This window comes from Dasypus novemcinctus, chromosome 12 (assembly GCF_030445035.2).
Source record: "Dasypus novemcinctus isolate mDasNov1 chromosome 12, mDasNov1.1.hap2, whole genome shotgun sequence".
Lineage (NCBI taxonomy): Eukaryota > Metazoa > Chordata > Mammalia > Cingulata > Dasypodidae > Dasypus > Dasypus novemcinctus.
Window position 1 is genome coordinate 47811015 of NC_080684.1, and position 25462 is coordinate 47836476.

A 25462-nucleotide genomic window follows, 5' to 3' on the forward strand; every position below is an offset into this window, starting at 1 on the left:
CATCTCAATTTGTGGGCATGGATTGGATAATAATTTAACTCCACACACTGTGACAATTTTAACTTATATCAACCCTTCCTGATCTTGTGGTCTTTCAACTTGCATAGCAGTCCAGTTCTCTTATTCTAGAATCTGCATTTTTCTGCATGATTTCCTACCATATTCCCTCTTCCCATCCTCATTTTCTTTTATAGACCTCCTGATAGACCACCTTTCACTCTTTAAGTGGAGACATCCATTCTCATTTCAAGAGGTAAACACGAACATTGAATAATCCAAGACAAATATTCATTTCAATATACATTTATTGAGCATCTATTGTGTAGAAGAAAGACTTTACCATCAAGGAACTTATAATCTAGGCAATAAAACCAGACCTTAGAAGCTGGAAGAGGGATCTTCCCTTAAAGAAGCACACTGATCCTGGTTGCCAGAGGAACTATTGCCTTTGTACCTCATTATTCTTATATTCTCATGAATTTCCTTTTGAAATTAACCTCAGGCTAAGAAAAGTCAGGAGTGTATTAGGATTTGGCCTATGAAATTGGGCAAGTTATCATTCAAGTCTTCTTTAAATTCCATCCTTTCTCAGAGAGCTGTTGCTTACTTCCTCCTTAGCTATAGGTCGTGCTGGCAAAGCCTAGATTCTGTCATCAATCTGTACACAGAAGCTATAGAATAAAAAGGAAAAAAAAACTATACACACACACACATATACAAACATTTGCTGCTGCAGGAAGAATGGGTAGTGAAAACTGGCCAGGAGTGGGCAAGCTTCTTGGAATCCCAGGATGTTAGCACTTTAATCACCTGGGCCAACCTCCTCATTTATCAATGTGGAACTGAGACCCAGAATTTAAATGACATGCACAAGGTTCCACAGTAAACTTGTTATAGGGCTGGATGTGAGCCCAGGACAACAATATGTGTTGTAGATTAGGTTCGGAAGGACTAGATATGATCGTGCTGGCACATTTGGTTGGTGACCATTTCTCCTGCACTCCCTCCCCCAATGTAACACTCAAAGAAAATAACACTTTCAGCTGGGGTTGATGAGGGAAAAGAGAAGCAGAGGAAGCAAGCCCAGGTGGGTCTTCTGAGAAGTGGGCAGGCTCGCTTCTCCCTCCAGGTGATAGCTCCAAGGCAGTGGTGGGAGGATGATGATAAGACCTTCAGAAAAGTCTCAGGATTTGAGAAGAGAGGGCGTGTGTCCTGCTTTCTGTCTGGGGCCCTGGAAGGCAGCAGCCTCAGGGTGCTTACTGCCCTGTGGTGCCAGAGAAATCGGGGCGCGGATGGCTGGAGGGGGTGGAGTGACATGCTTTGAGGTGACCCCATCACCTTTCCTGTAGCCTTGAGTTAGCCATTTTTTTCTGCTTCCACAAGAAAAGATATAACATTGACCTGAGCCAGAGATCTGGGCCCTGAAGCTCTCTTGCAGCTTGTGGAAGCATCACAGTGAAGTGTGGACCCTGCAGCCCCAGGCAAGATAAGGTGTGGGTGACCGAGTAGGCGCCAGAGGGAGGGACAAGCAAGCTCAGGGTCTGTATGCCTCAGTCGATTCTGGTGCAGGGAAAAGGAGACAGTTGTAGACAAGCTATCTTCTCCAAAGCCATGAGCCCCTAGAACATGGAAACCACCCCAGAGAGAAGGAGCAGAGAAAGAAAATTCTGCTAGAAAGTAAACCTGAAATGAAAAGACAACAAAACGAAACCCTTAAAGTTACTGAGTTAACTGGTATTTTCTAAATTATGTTTCTTTTAATCAATAGGAATAGGAGTTTGAGATTAAGATCAAGTTCAGTTCTAGGGAAATAAAGAAAATCCTAATTTTTTTTTGCACATCAATCATTATCCTTGCAAAAGAGACTATTCTGGCTAGAGCCAGGGAACAGAGCTGAGGAGTAAAGGATGGATGGGTTAGGGTGAGGAAGGAACATCAATTAGATGATTATATTTACTATAAACTGAAAAAGACTGTTTCTTAAATTTTCCAAGGAGGCGGATTCCTGTAACAGGTGAGCAACAAAGTACAAAAATTGGTAGCGACAGCCAGAGTTTAGTGTATAATAAAGTAAAAAGTACTAGAATGATAATTGGACTCCCATGTATTAGTTTAGGGATTTTTGATTGCAAGTGACTATTGCTGAGAAGTTTAAAAAGCAACAAGCAAAATATACAAAGAATCATTACTATGTCATTTATGGCCTAATTAAAAATAATTCAGAATTACTGAATTATTATGTGAACATTATAGTGAAAGAATACAAAGATGTTTATAGAAAAAGTCTATTATTTTCCTGCTTTACTCCCATTCCTATTAGGTAACTGATGTTAAGTTTTTTTTGTTTTGTTACAAAAATGAAATTACATTTTATGCATTACTCCTCAGTGTGCTGTTTTCACTTAATTATACAGCTTTGACATCCTCCATCTTAGTAACTATACATCTAACTTCATTCTTTTTAATAGCTGTAGAACATTCTTTAAAATGATTTGCCATAATTTAACCAGTCATTTTTCTATTGATGAACAGATTGTTTCCAGTTGCTTTTTGGCCTATGAAAAATGACTCAATAAATAGGCTTATATATTTATCCTTATAGGTGCTTTTATTCCTATAGGAGAGATTCCCCAAACCAGAATTGCTTCTTTAAAGGCGGTGTTGATATATTTTAATAGACACTGTGCAATTACATTAAAAAAGTTCTAGCAATTTGCATTCCCACCAAGAACATTTGAGAGTGGAAAGGGTAGGTCCCATTGAGAAGGTGATAATTGAGTAAAGACCCAAAGATGGTTACAGAGTTAGTGTTTTGCTAAAGAAGCAGAAACTCTTAATGCTATGCAAAAGTAGCTTTATTCAATTAACAGAGTTTCAGATTATATCAAATGATTGTAATAATTGGGTAATCACAGTAGAAATAATTAATTAGAGATATAGGAAAGAATGAAAGTATATACAACCACTCACCAAATTGGGGGAAAACACAACATCTGATCTCATGTGAGGCCGGGAAGTCCCTTTGTGGCCAATCAGAGTCCTGATTGGAAAAACGGTCCCAGGCAGAGCATTCTCTCCTGGGTGAGGCTTCAACTGGCAGCTTGGGGACCATCTCTTTTAAGGGGTTCAGAACTTCAGAACTCCGTGAGTCTTGCAACTCGTAAGGAACAACCTCATCAAAAGTAACCAAATCCATCCAGCGGGGTGGGGGTAGGGGGCAGTTAGGTGGCCAGCCCTCCACAGGAGAGATGCGCTGTCTCAGGTAGTCTTTGTTCTGTTCTATTCACGGTACACTGAACAGGAACATAAAGTTTTCAGCTTTCAGTTTTACAGGGGATACAAACAGGACATGCAAATGCCACATCTGGTAACTTGTTCCCTTTAAACATTTATTTTTTGGTTAATAGGTGAGGGGGTTGCCTGCATAGCAGCATTAGAACATTCCGAAAGACAATGGACAAGTTAATCATTCACAGTTCCAGGCTAAAACAGCAGACACTATTGAATTAGAAAGCTTATGAATTGGGAAGCGATTGTGGCTCAACTGACAGAGCATCCGCCTACCATATGGAGGTTCCAGGGTTCAATACCCGGGGCCTCCTGACCCGTGTGGTGAGCTGGCCCACGTGCAGTGCTGATACATGCAAGGAGTGCCGTGCCACGCAGGGTGTCCCCCGCATAGGGGTGCCCCATGCACAAGGAGTGCACCCCACAAGGAGAGCCGACCCGTGCATAAAAAGCACAGCCCACCCAGGAGTGGTGCCACACACATGGAGAGCTGATACAGCAAGATAATGCAACAAAAAAAAGTGACAGTTTTCTGGTGCTGCATGACAAGAATGCCAGTGGACACAGAAGACACAGTGAATGGACACAGAGCAGACAATGGGGGGAAGCGAAGATAAAGAAATAAAATAAATCTTAAAAAAAAAGAAAGTTTATGAATTCACAATTCTTAATAATTTTCTTATAGTACATTAGTTAACCTCACAGATTCCTGGGAGGTGACTATTCCAGACAGTGGGAACAGTCAGGTCAGTGTCCTAAGGCAGAAGCATGACCTACGTTCAAGGAACAAGGAGCCAGTGTCTCTGAAGCTGACTGAGCAAAGGGCAGAGATCAGGGAGACTAATGGGAGGCCAGAGAATGTAGGGCCTCATATGCTGTCACTATTACAATGAATGCGATGTGGAGCCATTGTGCAGTTTTGAGCAAAGAAGTAGCATAATCTGACCTATTTTAAAAGGCTCACTATGCCTGCTCAGTTGAGAAAATACTGTAGAGAGGAACACTGGAAGCAAGAGAAGAATTAGAAGGTCATTGCTATAAGCTGGTACAGTGATGAAGGCAATTGAGACTAGGGTGACAGCAGTGGAGATGGTGAGAAGTGGTCTAATTCTGGGTATATTTTGAAGGTAGAGCCAAAAAGTTTTGCTGAAGGATTAGATATGGGATATAGGAGGCAGACAGGAGTCAGGGATGACTCTAAGGAGTTTGGCTAGGGCAACCAAAGGCATGAAGTTGCCATCAGCTGAGATGGGGATACAGTAGGCAGAGCAGGTTTGGAGAGCAGGAAGTTCAGGAATTCATATTGGGCCAGGTTAAGTTTTAAATGTTTATTAGAGATCAACTGGAGATGTCGATCAGGCAGTTGATAGCTTGTAGTTCAAAAGAGAGGACCACACATTGATGCAAATTTAAGAATCACTAGCAAATACGTGATATTTAAAGCCATGAGACTGTACGGAGTGTAGATAGAGAAGACGAAGGACTGAGTGGCCAGGGAGAAGAGGGATGCCAGCAAAGGAGAATACTCAGAAGGAGCAGCCTGCGGGAGCCAACCAAGAGAGCGTGGTGTTCCAGAAATCAAGGGATAAAAATGTATCAAGGCAGAGGAGCAGATCAATTGTATCAAATACTGCTAATAGGTCAAGTGAGAGAGGACTGAGAAATAACTGTGGTAGGCTGAATAATGGCTCCTCAAAGACATCCTCATTTAGTCCCCAGAACCCATTAATAAGTTACCTTATCTGGTAAAAGGGACTTTGCAGATGTGATTATGTTAAGGACCCTGAGATGGGGAGATTATGCTAGATTATCTAAGGGGGTCTAATACAACCACAAGGGCCCTTAAATGAGCGAAGCAAGAGGATCAGAGAAGGCAATGTGATGACAGAAGCAGATGTTGGTATGACGTGGACACAAGCTAGGACATACATGCAGCCTTTATTTATTTATTTAATTTTTAAAAAAAGATTTATTATTTATTTATATCTCTCCCCTCCCTCTCCACCCCCCTCCCTGAGTTGTCTGTTCACTGTGTCCATTTGCTGTGTGTTTTTCTGTATCCACATGTATTCTAGTCAGCGGCACCTGGAATCTGTATCTCTTTTTGTTGCATCACCTTGTTGCGTCAGCTCTCCATGTGTGTGGCACCATTCCTGGGCAGGCTGCACTTTCTTCGTGCTGGGCGGCTCTCCTTACAGGGTGCACTCCTTGCCCACGGGGCTTCCCTACGCAGGGGATACCCCTGTGTGGCACAGCACTCCTTGCATGCATCAGTACTGCACATGGGCCAGCTCATCACACAGGTCAGGAGGCCCTGGGTTTGAACCTTGGACCTCCCATATGGTAGGTGGATGCCCTATCCATTGGTCCCAATCTGCTTCCTCAGGCAGCCTTTAGAAGCTAGAAAATGCAAAGAACAAATTGTCCTCTAGAATTCCCAGAAGAAACATAGTCCTACTGATACATTTTGAACCCCAGAATTGTATGACAATAAATTTGTGTTGTTTTAAGCCATCAAGTTTGTGGCAATTTGTTACAGCAGCAAAAGTAAACTAATACACTAACCATTGGATTTAGCATCATGGAGGCCAATGATGGCCTTGGACCAGCAGAATTCCATCTGAGTGGTGGGAGTGAAAGCATGATTGAAATGGGTTAATAAAGATCTGGAGAAAAAATGAGTCTTTATTAGCACATGCAAAACATTTATGCAAATTAGAAAAAGGTGGCTCCTTAAGGCTAAGTGGGTATGGTGTTGCCTCTATGTGGACTGCTTCCAACACGGTGTGCCTTCCTCAAGGATGACAAAGCCCTGTATCAAGCATTCTACTTGGCCAGCAGAGCATGGACTAGATTTCAGCCTTGATCTGTGTCCCCTCTACCAAATGCCCTTATGCAGGGCACACCTGAACTAAAGTCCCAGGTGTCCTCGGAGGAGAGAAACTGAGGAGAATAAATATACAGACAACCCTGCCAAGAAGTTTTGCTGCATGGGGAACAAAGAAATGTGGTGGTACCTGATGGGGTGGGGGGTGAGGAAAAAGGAAAGGATTTTTTAAGGTGGCAGAATAACTGCAAGATTGTCTGCTGATGGAAATAATACAGCAGAGAGAGAGGAAAATTAATAATGTATGAGTGAAGGGAGAATTACTGGAGTGATTTCCCTGAGTAGATGAGAGGGGATTGGATGTAGACCCTAAGGAAATGGACTACAACTGAGAAGTTCATATTTGCTAAAATAATAAAAAGCAACATGTTAAGAGAGTAAATGTTAGTAATATGTTTGCTGTAGTCTATTCCAGGCACTATGAGCGTGATGGGCACAAATGGAAAGAAAATGTAGGTTGTGAGGCTAACCAGGAGGAAGTCGAATAAGTTAGGTTAGAAGAGTAAGGTGTTATTGTGACTCAGACTTGGGCAAGTAGGGCTCCTAACCTTGGACCCTTGGCTTCAGGGCGTCCCCACTCTTTGGAGTGCTTTCCCCAAATTTTCTAGGTCCCTTCCCCTCTTGTACTTGGGGCCAGCTGAGGTTGGCAGAATGCCATCTGGATGGTATATCCGAAGCTTGGACTGAGACCCATGTGGGCCCCAGTCCCTATTCCTTCCTTTCAGAGTGCTCTCCAACCCTCTAGTCTATGAGTGAGGTCGACCAGATGTCCTGAAGACTCTGCAACTCAAGCTTATGCAGTTATCCTTGGGTTCTGTGGCCAGACCCTGTTCCAGAAGAGTGACCTGGCAAGACAATCACTCCTACTGATTGGTGCAGAATATTTTTCTTTCAGGATTGTGTGAGATTGAGCTGCCAGAATGACACTGACACGCAGCTTTGGGGTGACTTAACTTGTTAATATAGACAACAGCTCTGCAAAAAAATATTTGCCTGGGATTCCACACTAGACATAGTGTGTCTAGTAAGTAAGGGGCAATTTAAAGAGCTGTTTCGGAGGAAGAGGTAGAAACAGCACAATTTAGGGATTAAACAGATATACAGATATCTGAGTGTCATCTTTTTAGGTTAATCTCCCCACTACAGAAATGCTCCAGGCCCTGTGCTTATTCCCATCCAGCTGGATAACATCATTTGGTAAAAAGTAAAGGAGAGAGGAACTTTTTGAAGAGCAGTGTGGGAGCTGTAAGAAAAAAGTTTTACACAAAAATATTGTCATATTAAATATTGGGAAATATTATGGGAAATGTGTCAGCCAATGATAATCTCTCCAAAACAAAACCAGCTAGGAAAGAGGCAAAGAGCAAACATTTCTCCCACACATACTATTAATCTTCGACCGCTCAGTATAGAGTTCTTACAGATTGATTTAGCAGCTATGTGAAAAACAAGTAACCTCCACACAATTTAAGTTTTTACCACTTATCATGGACATGACATTGTGGATATCTTTATAATTGTTTTAAGAAATGTGTGTCTGTTTTACAAAGCTCAAACAAATAAGAGATGGGCAACACATCAAGGAGAATTTATTATCTGCTGCAACATGCGTCTCCTCTCAATCCCAGTGTCCTGTGTGCGTGCACAGATACCTAAACACAGAGTTGTACCTAAACATGTAGGAGCAAAGAATACAGGCCCTGAAGCCATACTCCCTGGTTTAAAACCTGGCTTGGTCACTTCCAAACTTAAGCGAGTTATTTAACCTTTCAGTTGCAATTTCCTTATAAGTAAAATGGGCATTTTAATGTTGCCTAATTTTAGGTAGGACAGCTTTGGAGGGCTGTTGTGAAGAGTAAATCAATTATTCATGAAAACCAATTTGTGGTTGGCACATCATAAACCCTCAGTTAATATTAGCCAATATTATTATTGTTTGTAATTAAAGAAAGAAGATAAAGACTATACAAATGTTTTATATTCTGAGTATAAAAGCATTTTCTTTGTACTGCCCCCAGTTGTCTATATTTTCTTCTATCAAAAACTGAATTTCAGATTATTTTGCACTGCTGAAGGAAATCTGCTATTAGGTAAAATGAGATGTAGAGTATTATGACTTTCCTTTTGTTTTTTTAAGAATGCTGTAATTCTTTTTTGAATTATACATTCACTTCCTCATCTGCAATATATTAATTCTCTGTAACCTCCTTGTCTCATTTTCTGCCATCCCTTCCCTACTTTGCTCCTTATCACTCTAACCTAGTTCTTCATTTCTTACTTTTCTCCAATATTTCATATACTTTTTTTGTCCTTGGTCAAAAGTAGATGTTTTGTATAGAATCTTTTCACAAATGGAGGGGATTTTCCAGCCATTTAAAGTAAACCCAGGAAAACACATCTACTAATCTGAATGTGGTTTGTCTTATGCAACAAGGCTGTCCCCATGGAATGCTCACATATATTTTCATTCCATGTGTCAGTCTTCATGTCTTGCTCATTGTGGTTTGTAATATGCATAGGACTTTCACGTGTTCCCTGATTTGCATTTCCTCTATTCCATATCCAATATAACACACTATCTCATCAATGTCAATTTTTCTTTCTCTGTTTCAATTGGTCACCCCTTAACACTTTATGAAAGAGGAAACCTCCACTCTAGTACTCTCTATCTCTCTCTCTTTTTTTCAAGATTTATTTTTTATTTCTCTCCACCCCCTACCCCCCACCCCCGCCCCAGTTGTCTGTTCTCTTGTCTATTTGCTGCGTCTTCTTTGTCCACTTCTGTTGTTGTCAGCGGCACGGGAATCTGTGTTTCTTTTTTGTTGCATCATCTTGTTGTGTCAGCTCTCTGTGTGTGGGGCACCATTCTTGGGCAGGCTGCACTTTCTTTTGCACTGGGCGGCTCTCCTTAAGGGGCGCGCTCCTTGTGCACGGGACTCCCCTATGCGGGGGACACCCCTGAGTGGCAGGGCACTCCTTGTGAACATCAGCACTGCACATGGGCCAGCTTCACACGGGTCAAGGAGGCCCTGGGTTTGAACTGCGGACCTCGCATGTGGTAGATGGACGCCCTAACCACTGGGCCAAGTCCGCTTCCCTCTATCTCTTTACTCTCTTGTTTTTCTTCCTAGTACTCATCATTACTTGGTATTTACATTTCCTTGCTTTTTGCCTATCTCCATCCACTAGAATGTACGGAGACTGTCGGTTTTCTTCACTCATGCTCCCCAGTGCCCAGAACAGTAACTGTCCTGAAATATTTGTCATCTGAATAAATGAATTTTAGTCATTTGCTTCTTCTTACTAACACTTTTCATACTTTTCCTGTTTATATTTTCGTTCACTTATTTTAAAAAATGCCTAGCAACATGTTGCTCCCATTTCATTGGCCAAAGCAAGTCAGATGGCCATGACTAATTTCAAAGGGATGGGGAAGTGCAGTCTTACCATGTGCCCAGAAAGAGGGGAACCAGATATCCATGGACAATAGTACTATTTGCCATATGTATGCATATCTGTTAACTGAATGAAATCTAATAGCTCTCAATTATAATTTCTTTCTATATAATTGCCAATCTCTGTGATAATACTATTGTTGAACTCATTTCTTGTCTTAATTCTACTATTCTCCATTGGACTCCACTTTAACAAACAAAACAGACAAAATGCTAGTCAGGACAAATTATTTTCATCAGGACAAATTAATTTCAAATGCTTTCATGTAACTATAGAACCATCATTATTATGATTACACCTTGATTGCTTCCTTTACCTTATCACATTAATTAAATAGGTCAATAAACTTTATTCCTACCATAAAATGCATAGGTTTTACTAATGGTAAATACAGTGCATTTCCTAACTTGATATCATCCAGTCAGACTAAAACAAATGTATTTCAAATATAACCAGAAAACACACATTTTGTGTAACATATGAAAAAATTTTATGTGAGAAGCATTATGATTAAGATACTGAAATAACTTTGCCCCATGACTCAGGTTAATTGATTTGCTTAATAAGCATCTTCTAGGATAGATTTCAAATCCTTGGTTTATGTGAGATGAATAACCATGTTTTCAGGGAAAATGGTTAAGCTTCTGTTTAAAATTTTCAATGGCTTCTCGCTAACCTTACAGAGACACCCTGAAGCACTGCCATTTCTGGCTCAAGCCCACTGTTCTCTGGCCTACCCTTGTGCCTGCTCCTTATACTCCAGATTTCAGCCACTGGCCTTGGTCAATCCTGGATTCTCTCTTGTTCTTTCCCACTGATTTCCTATGCTCTGCTCTTTCTGGACACACACTCAAAGGAAACCTCCACTGACCACACATTTCCCCCTTCCTAGGTCCCCCCATCAGCCATGTGCATTTCTCTTTCCTAAAACTCAGTATGTTTGTAAAATTCCTTCAAAGTCTGGTTTTCCTTCAAGGAACCTATAAGTTTCATGGGTGCCAGGAATGCTCTGCTTATCTTGTTTACTGCCATGTCTCAATATATATCTGTGACTGAATGAGGTGGATGGCTCTGAGTTGTCAAGACCAAAATAATTTTTAATTATGTTTCCAAAATGTAGCTCTGTGGAACCTGCTGTGTCAGAATCACCTGCAGGAACATTCAGAGAGTTCAGATCCTCAGACCGTACTCTGCAGAGATTCTGATTCATTCAGGGGTGGGCCCCTTAAGCAAACTATGTAATTTTTTTTGGCAAGTTTAATTTTTATTTTGGCCTCAACTCTTTATCATGGCTATTTTAAACACCCATTAAGTTAAAAGAATGGTAAAATAAATAACTGCTTATTCTCCACATATACTAAAACCTTATTATTTGCCATTTTTGCCTTTTCTATGTGTGTTTACATACACATATACATACATATATACATAAATAGTATATACATACATATGTACATACACACACATACATGTAGGTTTGGATTAGGGTTCACATGAGTTCTTTTTCTTGCTAAATCCTTTGAAATAAGTGACATACCTCATGATGCTTCAACCTTAAATACTTCAGTTCATGTTTACTGAAAATTAAGAAGACAAGGAAACGGACTTGGGCCAGTGGTTAGGGTGTCCGTCTACCACATGGGAGGCCCGCGGTTCAAACCCCAGGCCTCCTTGACCTGTGTGGAGCTGGCCCATGTGCAGTGCTGATGCACGCAAGGAGTGCCCTGCCACTCAGGGGTGTCCCCCTCGTAGGGGAGCCCCACGCGCAAGGAGCGCGCCCCATAAGGAGAGCCGCCCAGTGCGAAAGAAAGTGCAGCCTGCCCAGGAATGGCACCGCCCACACTTCCCGTGCCGCTGATGACAACAGAAGCGGACAAAGAAACAAGACGCAGCAAATAGACACAGAGAACAGACAACGGGGGAGGGGGGGAATTAAATAAATAAATAAATCTTTAAAAAAAAAAGAAGACAATCTCAGTAGGATGTTCGTGCCTAGAAAAATAAACAAACAATAATTCCATATCTTCTAAAACCCAATTATCCAAATTTTCTCAATTGTCATCCAAGTATTCCTGTCCCCCCCACCCCCAGATGGCTCCCTTGTCTGTTTGCTCATTGTTTTTGCTCATTGCCTGCTTGTTGTTTTTGCTCAATGTCTGTTCGTTGCCTGCTCATTGTTTGCTTGTCTTCTCTAGGATGCACCAGGAACCAAACCCGGAACCTCCCATGTGGGAACTGGGCGCTCAACTGCTTGAGCTGCATCCACTCCCCACCCACACCCCCAAGTATTTTGTAGCTTCATTTTCAAACTAGCATTCAATCAAGATTCAGGCATTGAATGTGACTATTATATCTGTTTTTCTCCCTGTATCAGTCTTGGTTCTACCAGAGAAATAGAACTAGTAGGAGATTATATTATATGAAATTTATTGCAAGGAATTAGTTTACGTGTTTGTGAGGTTGCCAGGCAAGTCTGAAGTCCTAAATCTGTAGGACAAGCTGTCAGGAAGGGCAGACAGGAACTCTCCATCATGAGTTAAAGCTGTTATCCACAATTGGAATTTCTTCTCCAGAAAATCCTCAGGTCTGCTCTAAGGGCTTTCAGCTGATCAGGTCCACCTAGATTATCTACTTAAAGTAAATTGATTACAGACTTTAATTTCTCAGAACAACAATGAGATTAGTACTTGGCTGAATAACTAGGGACTGTAGGCTGGCCAAGTTGGACACATGAACTGATCATCTCATTTACTTTACCCAGAGCAGTCTCCCAAGTTTCCCCCCACCCCACTCCAAAAGGGATACTGACTTTTTGAAGAATACATGTCGGTTATCTTGCAAAATGTTCCGTATTCTAGATCAAGGTGAGTAAACTTCTGCCTGTTTTTGCACAGTCCTTGAGATAAGAATAGTGTTTACATTTTTAAATGATTGTAAAAAGAAGAATGAGAAGAAAAAGAGGGTGGTGGAGGAGAAGAAGGACAAGGAGGAGGGAAGGAGGAAGAGGAGGAGTAGGATCAGAAAAAGAGGAGGAGGATGAAAAGAAGAGGAGGAACAAAGAAAAATCAAGGGAGAGAGAAAATGAAGTAAGGACTGAAGAAGAAGGGAAAGGAGAAAAACAGCAGTGGTAGAGATTACATGTAGCCTGCAAAGTCTAAAATGTTTACTATTTGACCCTTTACAGAAAAAGTTTCCAATCCCTCTTCTAGTTCTTTCTGTTTTCTCATGGAGTCATTTAATTTGTACCCCAATTCCTTGGGTTTGGGGAAAGTTGGGAGTTACCTCTGTACCGGTCCTGCCCAGTACAGTAACTATTAACCGAACTAGCCACAGGTGGCTAATGGGTACTTGAAATATGGGATACACTGTAAATGTGAAATACCAGATTTCAAATACTAAGGAGGGAAAAAAAGTGTAAAATATATCATTAATAATTTTATATTGATTAGCATATTGAAATAATATTTGGATATATTGTACTAAATAATTTTATCCTTAAAATGAAAAATAAGAATAAAAGAGGAAAGAATAAAGAATTAAAATAAATAAGAAAAAATTAATGCCACTCCTTTTTTTTTACTTTTTAAATGTGGCTACCAGAAAATTTTAAATTACATATGTGGTTCATATTATATTTCTATTGGACAATGCTGGTCTAGAGAATTGATAAAGTTGGGTTAATTATTTTTGGCAGGAATACTTCATACCTGATCTTATGTACATCATCTTTTATCGCAGCATGAGGTACAGTGTGACATTGTTCCATTATTAATGATGTTAAGTTTGATCTCTTAATTAAGGGATGACTGAAAGTATTTCTTTTAGAAAGGTATATTTCTCCTTGTCAATTAGTAATCTATTTCTGTCATAAGAATATCCAAGTCCCAATGACTTTTCACTTAATGGCATAAAATGGCATTCTTTTCTTCTTTCCCTTCCCTTCCCTTTTTCAGTTAGAATCACAATGGATGCATCAATTTTTATTTATTCAGTCTGTTAAAATCAATTTTAGTTATTATTCTTTTTTTATATTAAAATTTCCCCATATCTGGCTTATGGGAGTTCCTTCAAGATAGCTCCTGTATTCTTTTATCCCAACCACATTCATTTTTGAGTGCTTCCTTGCTTTCTGGCAAGAAGTGCCAGGCTCACCATACACTTTCCCTGTCCAGATGTAGAATCAGATATTTTTCAAGGAGTCCCCGCTTCTCTTAGTGAAAAATGATACTTCTAATTTAAAATTAGAATGGTAGGTGTTAACAGTTATTGAGGTGATATTGCTTTTAGCCCTTCCAGAGGACAGAGCTAGAAAATATATTTTAGCAACTCACAAACTCATTTCCAATTTAATTTGAATATTGCAGGGGTTTTTCTTAACTTTTATATCTGAATTTATTTTTGTGTACAATGAAAACCTTTGTCTGAAAAAAATTAATACATTTACTTATTTGCTTTTTAAAAATAATTTCAAAAATAACAATAACAATATTACAACTAACATTAACAGAGTTGGCTAAAGTTTGATTACTTTGTAGATCTTTTGTCCTCAGAACATAACATACTAAGGATGTATAGTCAGAGTAACTTGAAATACTTATTCACAGTATTCAAAAGTAACTTGAAAATTGTTTATCCTGAGAGGTTATGTTATAAATTTATTAGACAGGTTCATTTATTTCTGTTTGTGGTCTTTTTGTTTCTTTTTATTTAATTTTTTAAACTCATAAAATATTTACAGAGTTCAAAAGTCCAAAAATACATAAAAAAACCCCTGAACCACAGAGATCTTGTTCCCAACCCTGTTCCCTCCATCCTGTTTTCATCCCCTTTGTAGGTAACTATTTTCATTAATTTCTGGTTTATCTTTCCTGTTTCTCTTTTGCAAAAATGAGTGTGCACACACTCAAATAAATAAAACCATATACCTGGTTCCATATCTTGCTTCCTCTTATTTAACATAATATCTTGGAAATCACTCCTTATCTGATCATAGAAATTGGCCTCATTCTCTTCTTTTTGAAATAGTTGCAGAATACTCTATTTTTTTTAAAGATTTATTTATTTTGTATTTATTTCTCTCCTCCCCCCTCCTCCCTCAGTTGCCTGCTCTCTGTGTCCATTTGCTGTGTGTTCTTCAGTGTCTGCTTGCATTCTTGTCAGGCAGCACCGGGAATCTGTGTCTCTTTTTGCTGTGTCATCTTGCTGTGTCAGCTCTCTGTGTGTGCGGCGCCACTCCTGGCCAGGCTGGACTTTCGCGCTGGGCGGCTCTCCTTACAGGTTACACTCCTTGAGCGTGGGGCTCCCTTATGTGGGGGACACCCCTGCGTAGCAGGGCACTCTTTGTGTGCATCAGCACTGCGCGTGTGCCAGCTCCACACGGGTCAAGGGGGTCCTGGGTTTGAACCACGGAACTCCCATGTTTTAAGGGGACGCCCTATCCATTGAGCCAAGTCCACTTCCCCAGAATACTCTATTGTGTGGATGTATCATGGCTTATTCAACCAGTACTATATTGATGAACATTTGTGTTGTTTACTATTATGAATACTACACAGTGAAAAGACTTTTGAGAATCTCATTTTTACAAATATCCCAAGTGATTTTGATGCACAGCCAGGTTTGAGTACTATTGCTTATTGTGTATGGTAAAAATGGTACTCATGAATCTAGAATGGCTAACCTTTTTTGTGTGACAGAACAACAGGCAAGAAAGCAAGGCACTCACCACCTACTATTTTACTAAAAGGAAATAAAGTTATAGGAACAGAAGCTTAACATCTGGAACCATATACCCAAATTATCACGTCAGTAACCCGGACTTTGTATGTGTATATGTGAGTGATCCAGATTTGGACAATAAGTTTTAGTTTGGATCTGTTGGGTCTGAAGTAACCAAGGGACATCCAGTACTGATGTCTAATAGGCAGTTGTTTTCACAGGTCTGGAGAAGAGATTAAGGATTATCACGTGCTAAATTACAGCAGAAAGATTATGGAGGGAAGGGTTGTAGAGTGAGAAGATATTTAGGACTGAACCCTGGGTACACCAATACTCCAGAGGCCAGCAGAGGCAGAGGAGCCCAAGGAGACTATAAATGGCAGGAGGAAAACCTGAGAAGTCACAAAAAGCCCAGGGAGCAGAGTGTTAAAAGAAAATAATTATCAGTGTCAAATACTGCTGAGAGGTCAGATAAAGCAAAGTCTAAAATATATCACCTTGGTTTAGCAACAAAGAGACAGGGAATGTGATCTCTTCACAGCAGATTCAATGTTGTGGTGGGAGCAGTAGCCACCTGAGTGTTAAGAAAGAAATTCAACCTCGGGTAGAAGATGCTTGGAAAACTGGTGTTTAGCCAGCAGGAACAAAGACTTTTTCTTCTAAAAGCAATGAGCGTGGACATTTGTCAATTTGTACTTAAAGGGGGAAAAAAGTGAAATGTATTATCTTCTCCTATATATTTTGTCTTAAATCATTGATGCTGGCTGTTGTTTATCAACAGATCTCTAGCATAAGGTACTTTTGGATTTAGCAGACAGTTTACGCTTAGTTAATAGAGTATTTATATAATAAATATAATAATATCAACATAGAAACGTAGTCATTTTATGGTGTTCCTTAAAGAGTACCATGATTTTCAAATACTATTCCCACCAAGTGTGAGAACCATTGCTCCAGAATTATTTTTAACCACTCTTCTACTCCCTTTTGCCCATCCCTGTCTGTTTCCTGGGCTGCAAGTAGATGCTCTGACGTTCCTGAGAGCAGCGAACTCCCCAGCTTAAAGAAGTCCACCTTACAGAGGAAAAGATAAGGACTTTGGATGTCATCTACTCCAGTGGTATCCAAACCTGGCTGAGCATCACAATGATCGGTCCTGGGTCTCAGTCGTGGCTCTTGATTCAGAAGATGTGGAATGGAGCCTAGAAACCTCTACCTTGAATAAGTGCCTTAGATGATAAAACGTCAACTCCTTGGGAGCCCTTTTATAGTTAAAGAAGCGGAAGCCCAAAGCAGTCCCGACTAGAAGGGTATCCTGCTTGGGGATTCACTGTTCTGAGTCCCAAGGGGTGGTGGCGGAAGTCCTGCAGGGCGGCCGCAACCCTTCCGTGCCCGCGCAGGGGCTGAGGTGACGGTGAGGAGGGAGGCTCCCCTTCAGGGTCCTCTGGGCTCAGCAGGCATGGCCTTCCCTACATTTCGCTCTCCGAGGCAAGCCAGGAAACTCCGTGTGCGAGCGGTTCTCCAGCAGCCACGGGCGCCGCTCGCAGCGGGCGGGCCTGGTCCCGGCGCCTCCAGAGGCCTCACCTCCTGCGCCTGGAACGAGGCTGGAAGCCCCGCCCCGCCCCGCCCCGCCCCACCCCGCCCACTGCCCGCCGCTATTCCGCCCCGCCCACTGCCTGCAGCTGCTCCGCCCACTGCCCGCAGCTGCTCCGCCCCGCCCACTGCCCGCAGCTGCTCCGCCCACTGCTCGCAGCTGCTCGGCCTCGCCCCCTGCCCCGCTGCGAGGGAGGCTTGGGCGGAGCTTTGCCGCCGCAAGGTTCCCGGAAGTGTGAGCTGCTCCAGGAGCGGAGCTGATTGGCTGGTCGAGGCCAGCGACCAGACCTGGGCTTTTCAGGAGTGGATTTGGTTGCCCTCCTGGGACCATGGCCGGGCTGAATCAGCACTTGCGCGTGCTGCAGGGACCTCTGCTCCCACCCAAGGACCTGGAGGAGCGGGATGATGACTATCTAAAGGAGGATATGGAGGAGGATGAAGACCCCGTGTTTGTCGACGCCGAGGAGCTTTGCAGTGGGGGTGTAAAGGCTACTTGCCTCCCCGGGCGTCGCTGTGGTGAGAAAAACACCCTGCTCCGGGGGGATGGGATAGGATGGTGAGTTAAGAGTTTGCCATTCTGGAGTTGTCCTAAGCGAAGCGCCCAGCCCCTGCTAACAGACTTACCTTCGCATGGCCTAGCTGCTTCATCCTACTAAGTATATAAATAATAGCAGGCGACTTGGAGCACATACTGTGCGTTAAGCTTGGGCTTTACACATACCGTCTCCTTTTAATGTTTACCACCTTTTGAGGTATTTTGCGCGAGTCGTCTTGTGCAAGCCTCTATCCACATCCAGAGGAGGGCTTTTAACCGTTTCCCTTTCCTGCCTGCAGTCAAGTAGTGCCTATTCTTAAACTACTTAGCAAAAAGTACAATGAGAAACTCAGTGAATTGGTGTTAACCTTGTGTAGTTTCCTAATGTATGAAGTATACCTGCTTATGTTTTGAGTAATATTTAAGAACTTTTAAAGTATTCAGACGAGTGCTGTCCAGTAGAACTTTCTGTGCTGATGGAAATGTTCTGTATCTGCGCTGGCCCATTCAATAGCCACTAACCAGCCACATGTGGCTGTTGAGCTCTTGAAATGTAATAGTGCAACTGAGAAGATGAATAAAATTAGAGTAGACAGAAATGTTTCAAGAGCTTGTGGAGTGCTCAGTCATCCATTCTGTAAGTTTTACGAACTGGCTACCGTGTTTCACAAAGTGCTTGGTGCTGTATTACCTGGTGGGATAAAATGATGATGTTACAGTGTAGTGAGTTAAACAGACATCCTTCAAATAACCACAGAAGTAACTATATTACTTAGTGCTTAGAAGGAACGGAAGTGCTATGGGAGATTTTGCGATTTAGGAAGGCTTTTTTGAGGCTGTGATAATTAAGCCGAGATCTGTAGTAACCTGGGTGCAAGGAGAACATCTGAGTCTTGTGCATAGGTACTGGGATGGGAGGGAATAGGCGCTTTTAGGAGCTGCCTGAAGTCCAGGATTGGGAACAGCAGACATCTATGGTACTCTGGGCTAACTCTGGAATTACAAAGATAAAGGAAACATGGCCCCCATTCTAGAAGAGGGAGACAGATAAACAGGTGGGTGGAAAAGGGTTATAGACGTATGTGTATGGTGCTGTGGGGGGATTGAAGAGAGTGATGGGTTTGGTAATGTATTGGGGAAGAGGATTTTTAACCTTAACCTTTTCTTTTTTTAAGTTGTAATTTCCGATGAAAACACTCAAGAGCAGTGCAGAGTATATGGACGTTTTCCAATAACAGGTTCTTGGTGGCGAGTGAAGGTGCAAGTAAAGCCTGTGGGATCAAAGAGCTATCAAGCTCAAGGCTTTCCATCGTACTCTTTACAGTCTGACATGTCACCACCAAATCAAGAACATATCTGTTCTCTTTTTCTTAACGAGTGCCAGTTCTCCAGTGATTTTATAACTAAGTTTTTAAAATGGATAAATGAAGTATCTAGCTATAAATACCTAAACTTTGAAAATCTTAAGGAAACATTAAGGATTTTCCAAAAGGAAAGTGAAAGGAAAGATAAAAGACATTTTACACAGAATGAACAAGAGGAGTCATTATCAGATTCGGATATTACTCTTCCTTTGGCAAATACAAGTAAGTGTGATTTTATCATTCTGTTTTAGTTTAATTGGGATACTTCATGATACGAGTGTTTAAAATTTTATTGTTTGTTTAGTTTGCTTTCAAGTTATATCATTGACATAAGAACTAGGCTAACTGGAAAACTTACATGGTGTGTATAAAAATGTGATAGTGGAAAAAAAACTGGACGTGTCATTGAATGGATATAAGCAGGGGACTGAAAATATCAATTTTTAAAAAAAGATTTATTTTATTTTTTTTTCCCCACCCCCTTTTTTGCACTTGTTGTGTCTTTCTTGTTTCTTTAGAAGGTACTGGGAACCGAACCTGGGACTTCTGATATGGAAGGGAGGTACCTAATCCCTTGAGCCACTGCCATCCCCTGCTTTGTTATATCTCCCATTGTGTTTTTCTCCTTGTGTCTCTTGTTGTGCCAGCTTGCTGCACCTACCTGTCGCTCCAGCTCGCTGTCTTCTTTAGGAAGTACTGGGAACCAAACTAGGGACCTCCCATGTGATATGCGGGAACTCAATTGCTTGATCCACATGTGCTTCCCAACAAGATCTATTTTGTGTTTTAGGAAGCTCACCATTGTGCAAATCCCCATGAATCTGGTTTTGGTAGAATGGTGTGCCTCCACCATATCCATGTAGTTTAAGTGGCCCAAGGGAAAAATATGACTCTGCTGGGTGATCTCAAATTTGTTCCTGACACTATCAAGTGGACTCTTAGTGCTGTTTGCCTTTCATCCTTCAGGTCCTTCCAAGCTGTCCTCTTCTACTCGTAGACAGAAATTTCACTTTCCAGTCATGCTTTCATTTCACCAAGACACCAAAAAAGCTCTTGTCACAGTCACTAATGATCTCCCGTCACTAAATCCACATTGGTTATTAGTTATCAGTCCCCCATCTGTGGCAATTAGTTACTCCTTCCTTCTTGAAATCCTTGCCTTCCATGACACCACTCTTGTTGGTTCTTATTTGACATCATCCTTTCCTGGTTTGTACTCATCTTTTACCTTTAAATATCCACGTGCTCCAGGACTTAGTCCTTTCACCTCTTCTTTGTCTCTGCCTCCTTCCTGGGAATTTCCTCCAGTCTCAGGGCTTTACATCTCATCTATATTTGATATCTCTAGGTAGAACCTCTCTCCTGAACTCCATGTTCAGAACAACTCCAGATATACCTCCTTGACATCTCCACTATGATGGAGTTAAAATGCCTGAACCATGAATTCGTGACTTTCTCTCCCTAGGCTTGTTTCTCCTCAGGCTTTCCCCTTCTTAGTAAATGGTGACTCTTTCCTTCCTCTTATTCAGGTTTATGTCCTTGGCATTGTCTTCAACTTCTGTCTTCCCATGCTCCCACATACAGTCTATCTGCAAAGGCTGTTGGCTTTGTCTTCAAGAATATCCAGAGACCCACCGTTCTTATCACCTTTGCCACCATCACCCATAAGCAGACCACTGTCATTTCCTGTTCAGTTATAGCAGCAGTCTCCTAGCTACTTCCTTTCAGCCCCTTCGGTTTATTCCGAATACAGCAGCTAAAGTAATCTTTTCAAAACATAAGTCAGATCTTGTTTCTTCTCAAAACTTAATAGCCTTCCATAGTGGTCAGAGTGGAAGCTAAGGTCCTTACAGCGTCCTACCTGATCTGCCTCCTTTTACCTCCCTGACTTCATCGCCTGCAACTTTCCCCTTTCCTCATTCTGGCTCTGGTACACTCGCCTCCTTGCCCCTATCTAAAGAATTAACAGGCTCCACGCACCCCTGCCCAACACTGCTCTCTCCTCATCCTCTATTTATTGTACTCTATTGCACTTTTCACCATCTCAGGTAGTTATCTTTTTTGCTTATTTATTTAACTCTCCTACTAGAATGTAAGCTCTTTGGGGGCAGGAACTTTGTTGTATTGGGTCTCGAGCACCTAGAGTTGTGGGTGAAACCAAGAGGTATTTATGAAGGCGGGAGAGAATGGTATGGAACGTGGTGGGAATGATCGCTCTTCCATTTCACAAGATGGATGAGGACAAGTGGGAAGGCCAAGTAAAGGGGAGAAGTTTTAAAATACTCCCTGTAGATGATGGGTGAGGAGGGATGGCCAAGAGTGAGGTGGGTAGGGTGTTCCATTTTAAGATTATTAACATGAGCAGTTAGAGGGATGATCATTTCCAGGAATGTGTGGCTGAAGTTGAAGGTCATGGGAACTGAGAGTTTAAGGAAATGAGATGTTGGGATGTTGGATGGGCCAATTATATGGATGGTGAGGTCCCCCAGGAATTAGGATGGGAGGAATAATGGGAGCCACACCGCAAAAGGCCCTCGGTGAATATTGGCGAGACCCTTGGTGGCAGAGAGCAAGAAATGCTAAGTGACAGATAACATGGAGGGAATAGACAGAAAACTCAAAATCAGAGAAGAGTGCAGCTCTAGGTCTGATCTGGGGATGTCCGAGCTGCCACGGCCAGGAGAGGAGTGGTGGGGCTGCTTGAATATCCACCTAACCGTTTCTCTGCCTATCAAGAGTTTTGATTTATTGTAAATAACCTGTCATCAAAAGAAATTCAGCTGAGGGCTCACCAGGTTACCAGTGAGTCTCTGGAAAGTACAAGGAGAGTTCTGGGATTAGCCATTGAGTTTCAAGATGCAGGAATTAAAATTATCACTATGCCTGGGAGCTGGTGTAGCTCAGCGGTTGAATCCTGGTTCCCACATATAAGATCCTGGGTTCAATTCCTGGCCCTGGTACCTCCAAAAACAAAAATAAAAATAAAATTATCACTATGCTGGATGAAGGGGAACAATTCAGCTGCATCGAAGGAAGTATGGACCAAATAAAGACATGAGAGACACAGAGAAGACTTTAACTGAACTCAGCCAAGTGCTGTGGACTTTGTGTCTGCCCATGTAGGATGGAGAACTTTGAGTCTGGTAAGGCATATAAGACTACATGGGGAGATGGTGGAGACGACTCATCTAGCAATGTAATATCTGAGTAGCCAGGCTGGGTGACAAACAGTCAGCCTCAGCAAATAGCCACTAGTGGATACAGTAAACGTGTAACTAATGATGCCAGGGAAGATGAAATGGAGGAGAACTGGACTCAGTATCCTGTGAAATCTAAACAGCATGGCCTTGGTTATGGGCAATGAGGTTGAATTTCAAAATCGACAAAGAGACCGGATCACAAAGGCTAACATCAACAAAGATCTTATTGGCCTTACCGATGTTGAGCAAAGAAATAAATTTGCAGCTAAAGCTATTGCTGTATTTCCTTATCATTTATTCACTTCCTAGCTCCTCCTCCAAATCCGCCTTTTCAGAATTTAAAATTTTTTCCTCACTCTTGCTATCAGAAGATAATGTGGAAGAAGGGCCAGAACAGCCCCCCAACTTTTTTAGTTTCTTTTTTCTCATGAGAGTAGACTGCACTGCTCAGTTTTCAGATCTTTTCAGCTCCTTTACAGGTCTAAGACTGGTTCTAAAATAGCTTAAATTGGCAATTTTTATGTCCATAAGGTTTAATACTTAATCTGTTTAACAAGGCAAAGGGGCAAGGCAAAGAAAATGGGTAATCCATTTTGGAATGATTTTAGTCCAACCTGGTTAAAATAATTTTAATATGGTGAATTTGTTATCTGGACATTCACATATATGGAATTTTTTATTTCTTGGTTATAGTAAATAATTTGGCAGTACTACTTTGACTGACTTCAGTGACAAAAGAGCCATGATTATAAAGTTTAAGATGTAGTTTTTATGCCTAGCTTTACATTTCTTTTTGTATTATTAAGTAAAAGATTTGTATTTGATTGTATTGCAAACAAAAGGAAACAAAAGACTTAGAAGTAGTTATCCAAGCCCTTAAAGAATATAAAATTTGATGTTAAATATAATGTATAACTTACATGAGTAAGTGTCATGATATGAACAGTTTTCTTGCTGGTTAAAGTAAATTCATTTCTCTCTGATTTGGATTTCTTGAATTGGTTGTGTTCAATGAGAAAATCCTTCAAATAAGTCTTTGTATGTTTATATGTTTTAATATTGTTCTGTTCTGATATCCTGTAGTTCCGTTCACAAATGTAATGAGAGCTTTGCAGTTTCCGAAAATAATGGAATTCCTTCCCATTCTTCTGCCTCGACACTTTAAACAGCTCATAAGCTCAGGTTCTAAAGAGCTGTTAGAAGAAATAGAAGAGATTTTAGGTACATGTCCCTGGAAACTTGGATTTTGTAAAGTAAGTAAGATATTTACTCAGACTTTAATAATCTTGTGTAAGGCAGGGTTTCTCAAAATTGAGAATTGTTGCATCTCTTTTAAAAGAAAAAAAATTGTGTGGACCCCAATGTTGATTTATTTTTCTTAAAGTGTTTCAGTTAAACATGGACTTCTTATGCCTATAGCTCTTAACGCAACTATAAAGTCAATAAATTTGTAAGTGAAAAAGTAGGGAAGTTGATGACATTCAAATGATCAATATTGATTTGATTACATAACAGTTTAATATGACATGTTTTTCTGTACCTAACTTGCCATTTGCAACGTGAATGTATGTCTCATGGAAGGCACAAGTTCTCATGAGTTTGGCAAGTCCAGTCTGCTGTGTAACTCAACCCCCAATTTCCTATTTGAACTATTAAAAACTTTCATTATTCTTATGGTGTATCATATCATTTGAAATTCATTTGGCACAGTGACATCTTTTACGAATGAATTCACCTCTGTTCTTTTTATTAGAGACTGAGTGTAGGAAGGTGGCACTGTGAGACTCTAATGGTGTTGGAAACCAAATGTTGTGCTTAAATCCTGGCAGTACTTGGTTATAAGGTAGCTTTCCAAATGAAAGTAGAAGTAAAAAAATTCTGAGACAACTGAATAAAACAAACAAAGCAAAAAATTCTGAGACAATTCTTGGACTACCAAGAGTGTTTATAGATCCCCAGTTTAAGAAATATTAAAGTAATGAATTTGTTACATCAAGTGATTATAATTTCAGTGTGCTTTTAAAAATAATCTGGAATATTGGATTATTTCATCTACTTACTAGTAGAGAAGAATGGCAGAGCAATAAGATGTAAGAAGCAGATAATAATAATAGTTTATTACATTTATTAAGCACTTACAGTATACCAGGCTGCTGTACCTAAGCAGTATATTTGAAGTGTCTCAGTCTTCACAACAGATCTCTGAAGTAGATACTGTTATTATATTATGGTAATTTTATATATGTACCGATTGAGATGGAGGAATTTACCCAAGATTACAAAGCTGATCAGTGGCAGGGCTAGGATTTGAACCAGTCTGTCTGATTGGATTGTATAGCCTGCACTCTTAACTGCTCTACCAGACAGCCACTCTCAAAGAGGAGATGTGTGGAGAATGCGACAACAGCGTGAAGGCAGACCTCAGGCTGATGGGCTGGTACCATGATGACTAATTCTTTCTCCCACAACTCTGACTGTCATGTGGCTGCCTGGGCTGTAGGTGGGCAATACTGGTGATTGGAGAAGTTTCCTCAGTGGGCTAAAGAAAAGGACTAGAACCATGGCTTCTGCTCTTTCTGTAGTTCTGTCTGCACCTCTTTCAAGCCAGGGATAGCTGCAGCAGAGTGTCTGGAATGGAAATTTGGGGACACTTACCCATATACTTTGTCCTTAGTCAGTAGTTACCTCTCCTTTGAGCCATCATTCTCTTCCTCAGGCTTCCAGGTCTGTCCCGTTGATCTCTTGGTAAGAAGCACCCATAATCTTATAAATTCTGGAAAACTTTCTTTGAATTCATTCATTGCATAACTATTCATTATGCATAACCTTATTCATTGGTTATGTTATGTATAACTATTCATTATGCAAACAGACCGGGGACTTGTCCCCATCAGGTCTCTGTGCTTGCTCTTTCCTTTGCCTACAACCCCTTCCCCCCACCATATATGTATGTGTTGCTCCTTTACTTCCTTAAGACTGTGACTCAAAAGTTATCTTCTCAATGACTCCTTCCCTGGCACCTGTTTTACATGTCATCATTTTCGCCCTGATACTATGTATCTGCCTTTCTGGCTTTATTTTTTCTCTCTAGTACTTACTACTGCCTAACATTTTATATACTTTATATACTTTAGTCTGGTGTCTCCCTCACCAGAATATAAGCTCCACAAGGGCAAGACATTCTTGCTGCTTTTTATTCTATTTCCCTTATGCCTAGAACAGTGCTTGGGTCAAGGAGGTTATTATGTAAGCAATTTGTGAGTTAGTGAGTAAATGACCCACTCAGAGGACAGTTAGGAGGATCATTAAGTTAATATTTGGGAAAGAAAAAAGCAACTTCTAAAAGCTAAAGTTCTTTCTAAATATGAGGAACTGAGCAAAGAACTATTTAGAGATCTAAAAAATGATTCCTGTCCACATT

General features: G+C 41.0%; 1 protein-coding gene across 3 annotated transcripts in view; it reads left to right on the forward strand.

Annotated features, from left to right (window-relative positions):
* The first annotated feature begins 17042 nt into the window (after positions 1–17042).
* The window catches only part of HELB (DNA helicase B), a 42281-nt gene continuing 33861 nt past the window's right edge, over positions 17043–25462 (forward strand). The window contains exons 1-3 of one of the 3 annotated variants that reach the window (XM_012529212.4): positions 17043–17458; positions 18653–19063; positions 23125–23294. In XM_012529212.4, the coding sequence (XP_012384666.2) occupies positions 17272–17458; positions 18653–19063; positions 23125–23294 (768 nt within the window). In that variant the 5' untranslated portion in view covers positions 17043–17271. Of the gene's footprint in view, positions 17499–18652; positions 19064–23124; positions 23295–25462 lie in introns of all 3 variants that reach the window. The other 2 variants (XM_012529214.3, XM_012529213.4) reach the window with 2 other exon arrangements.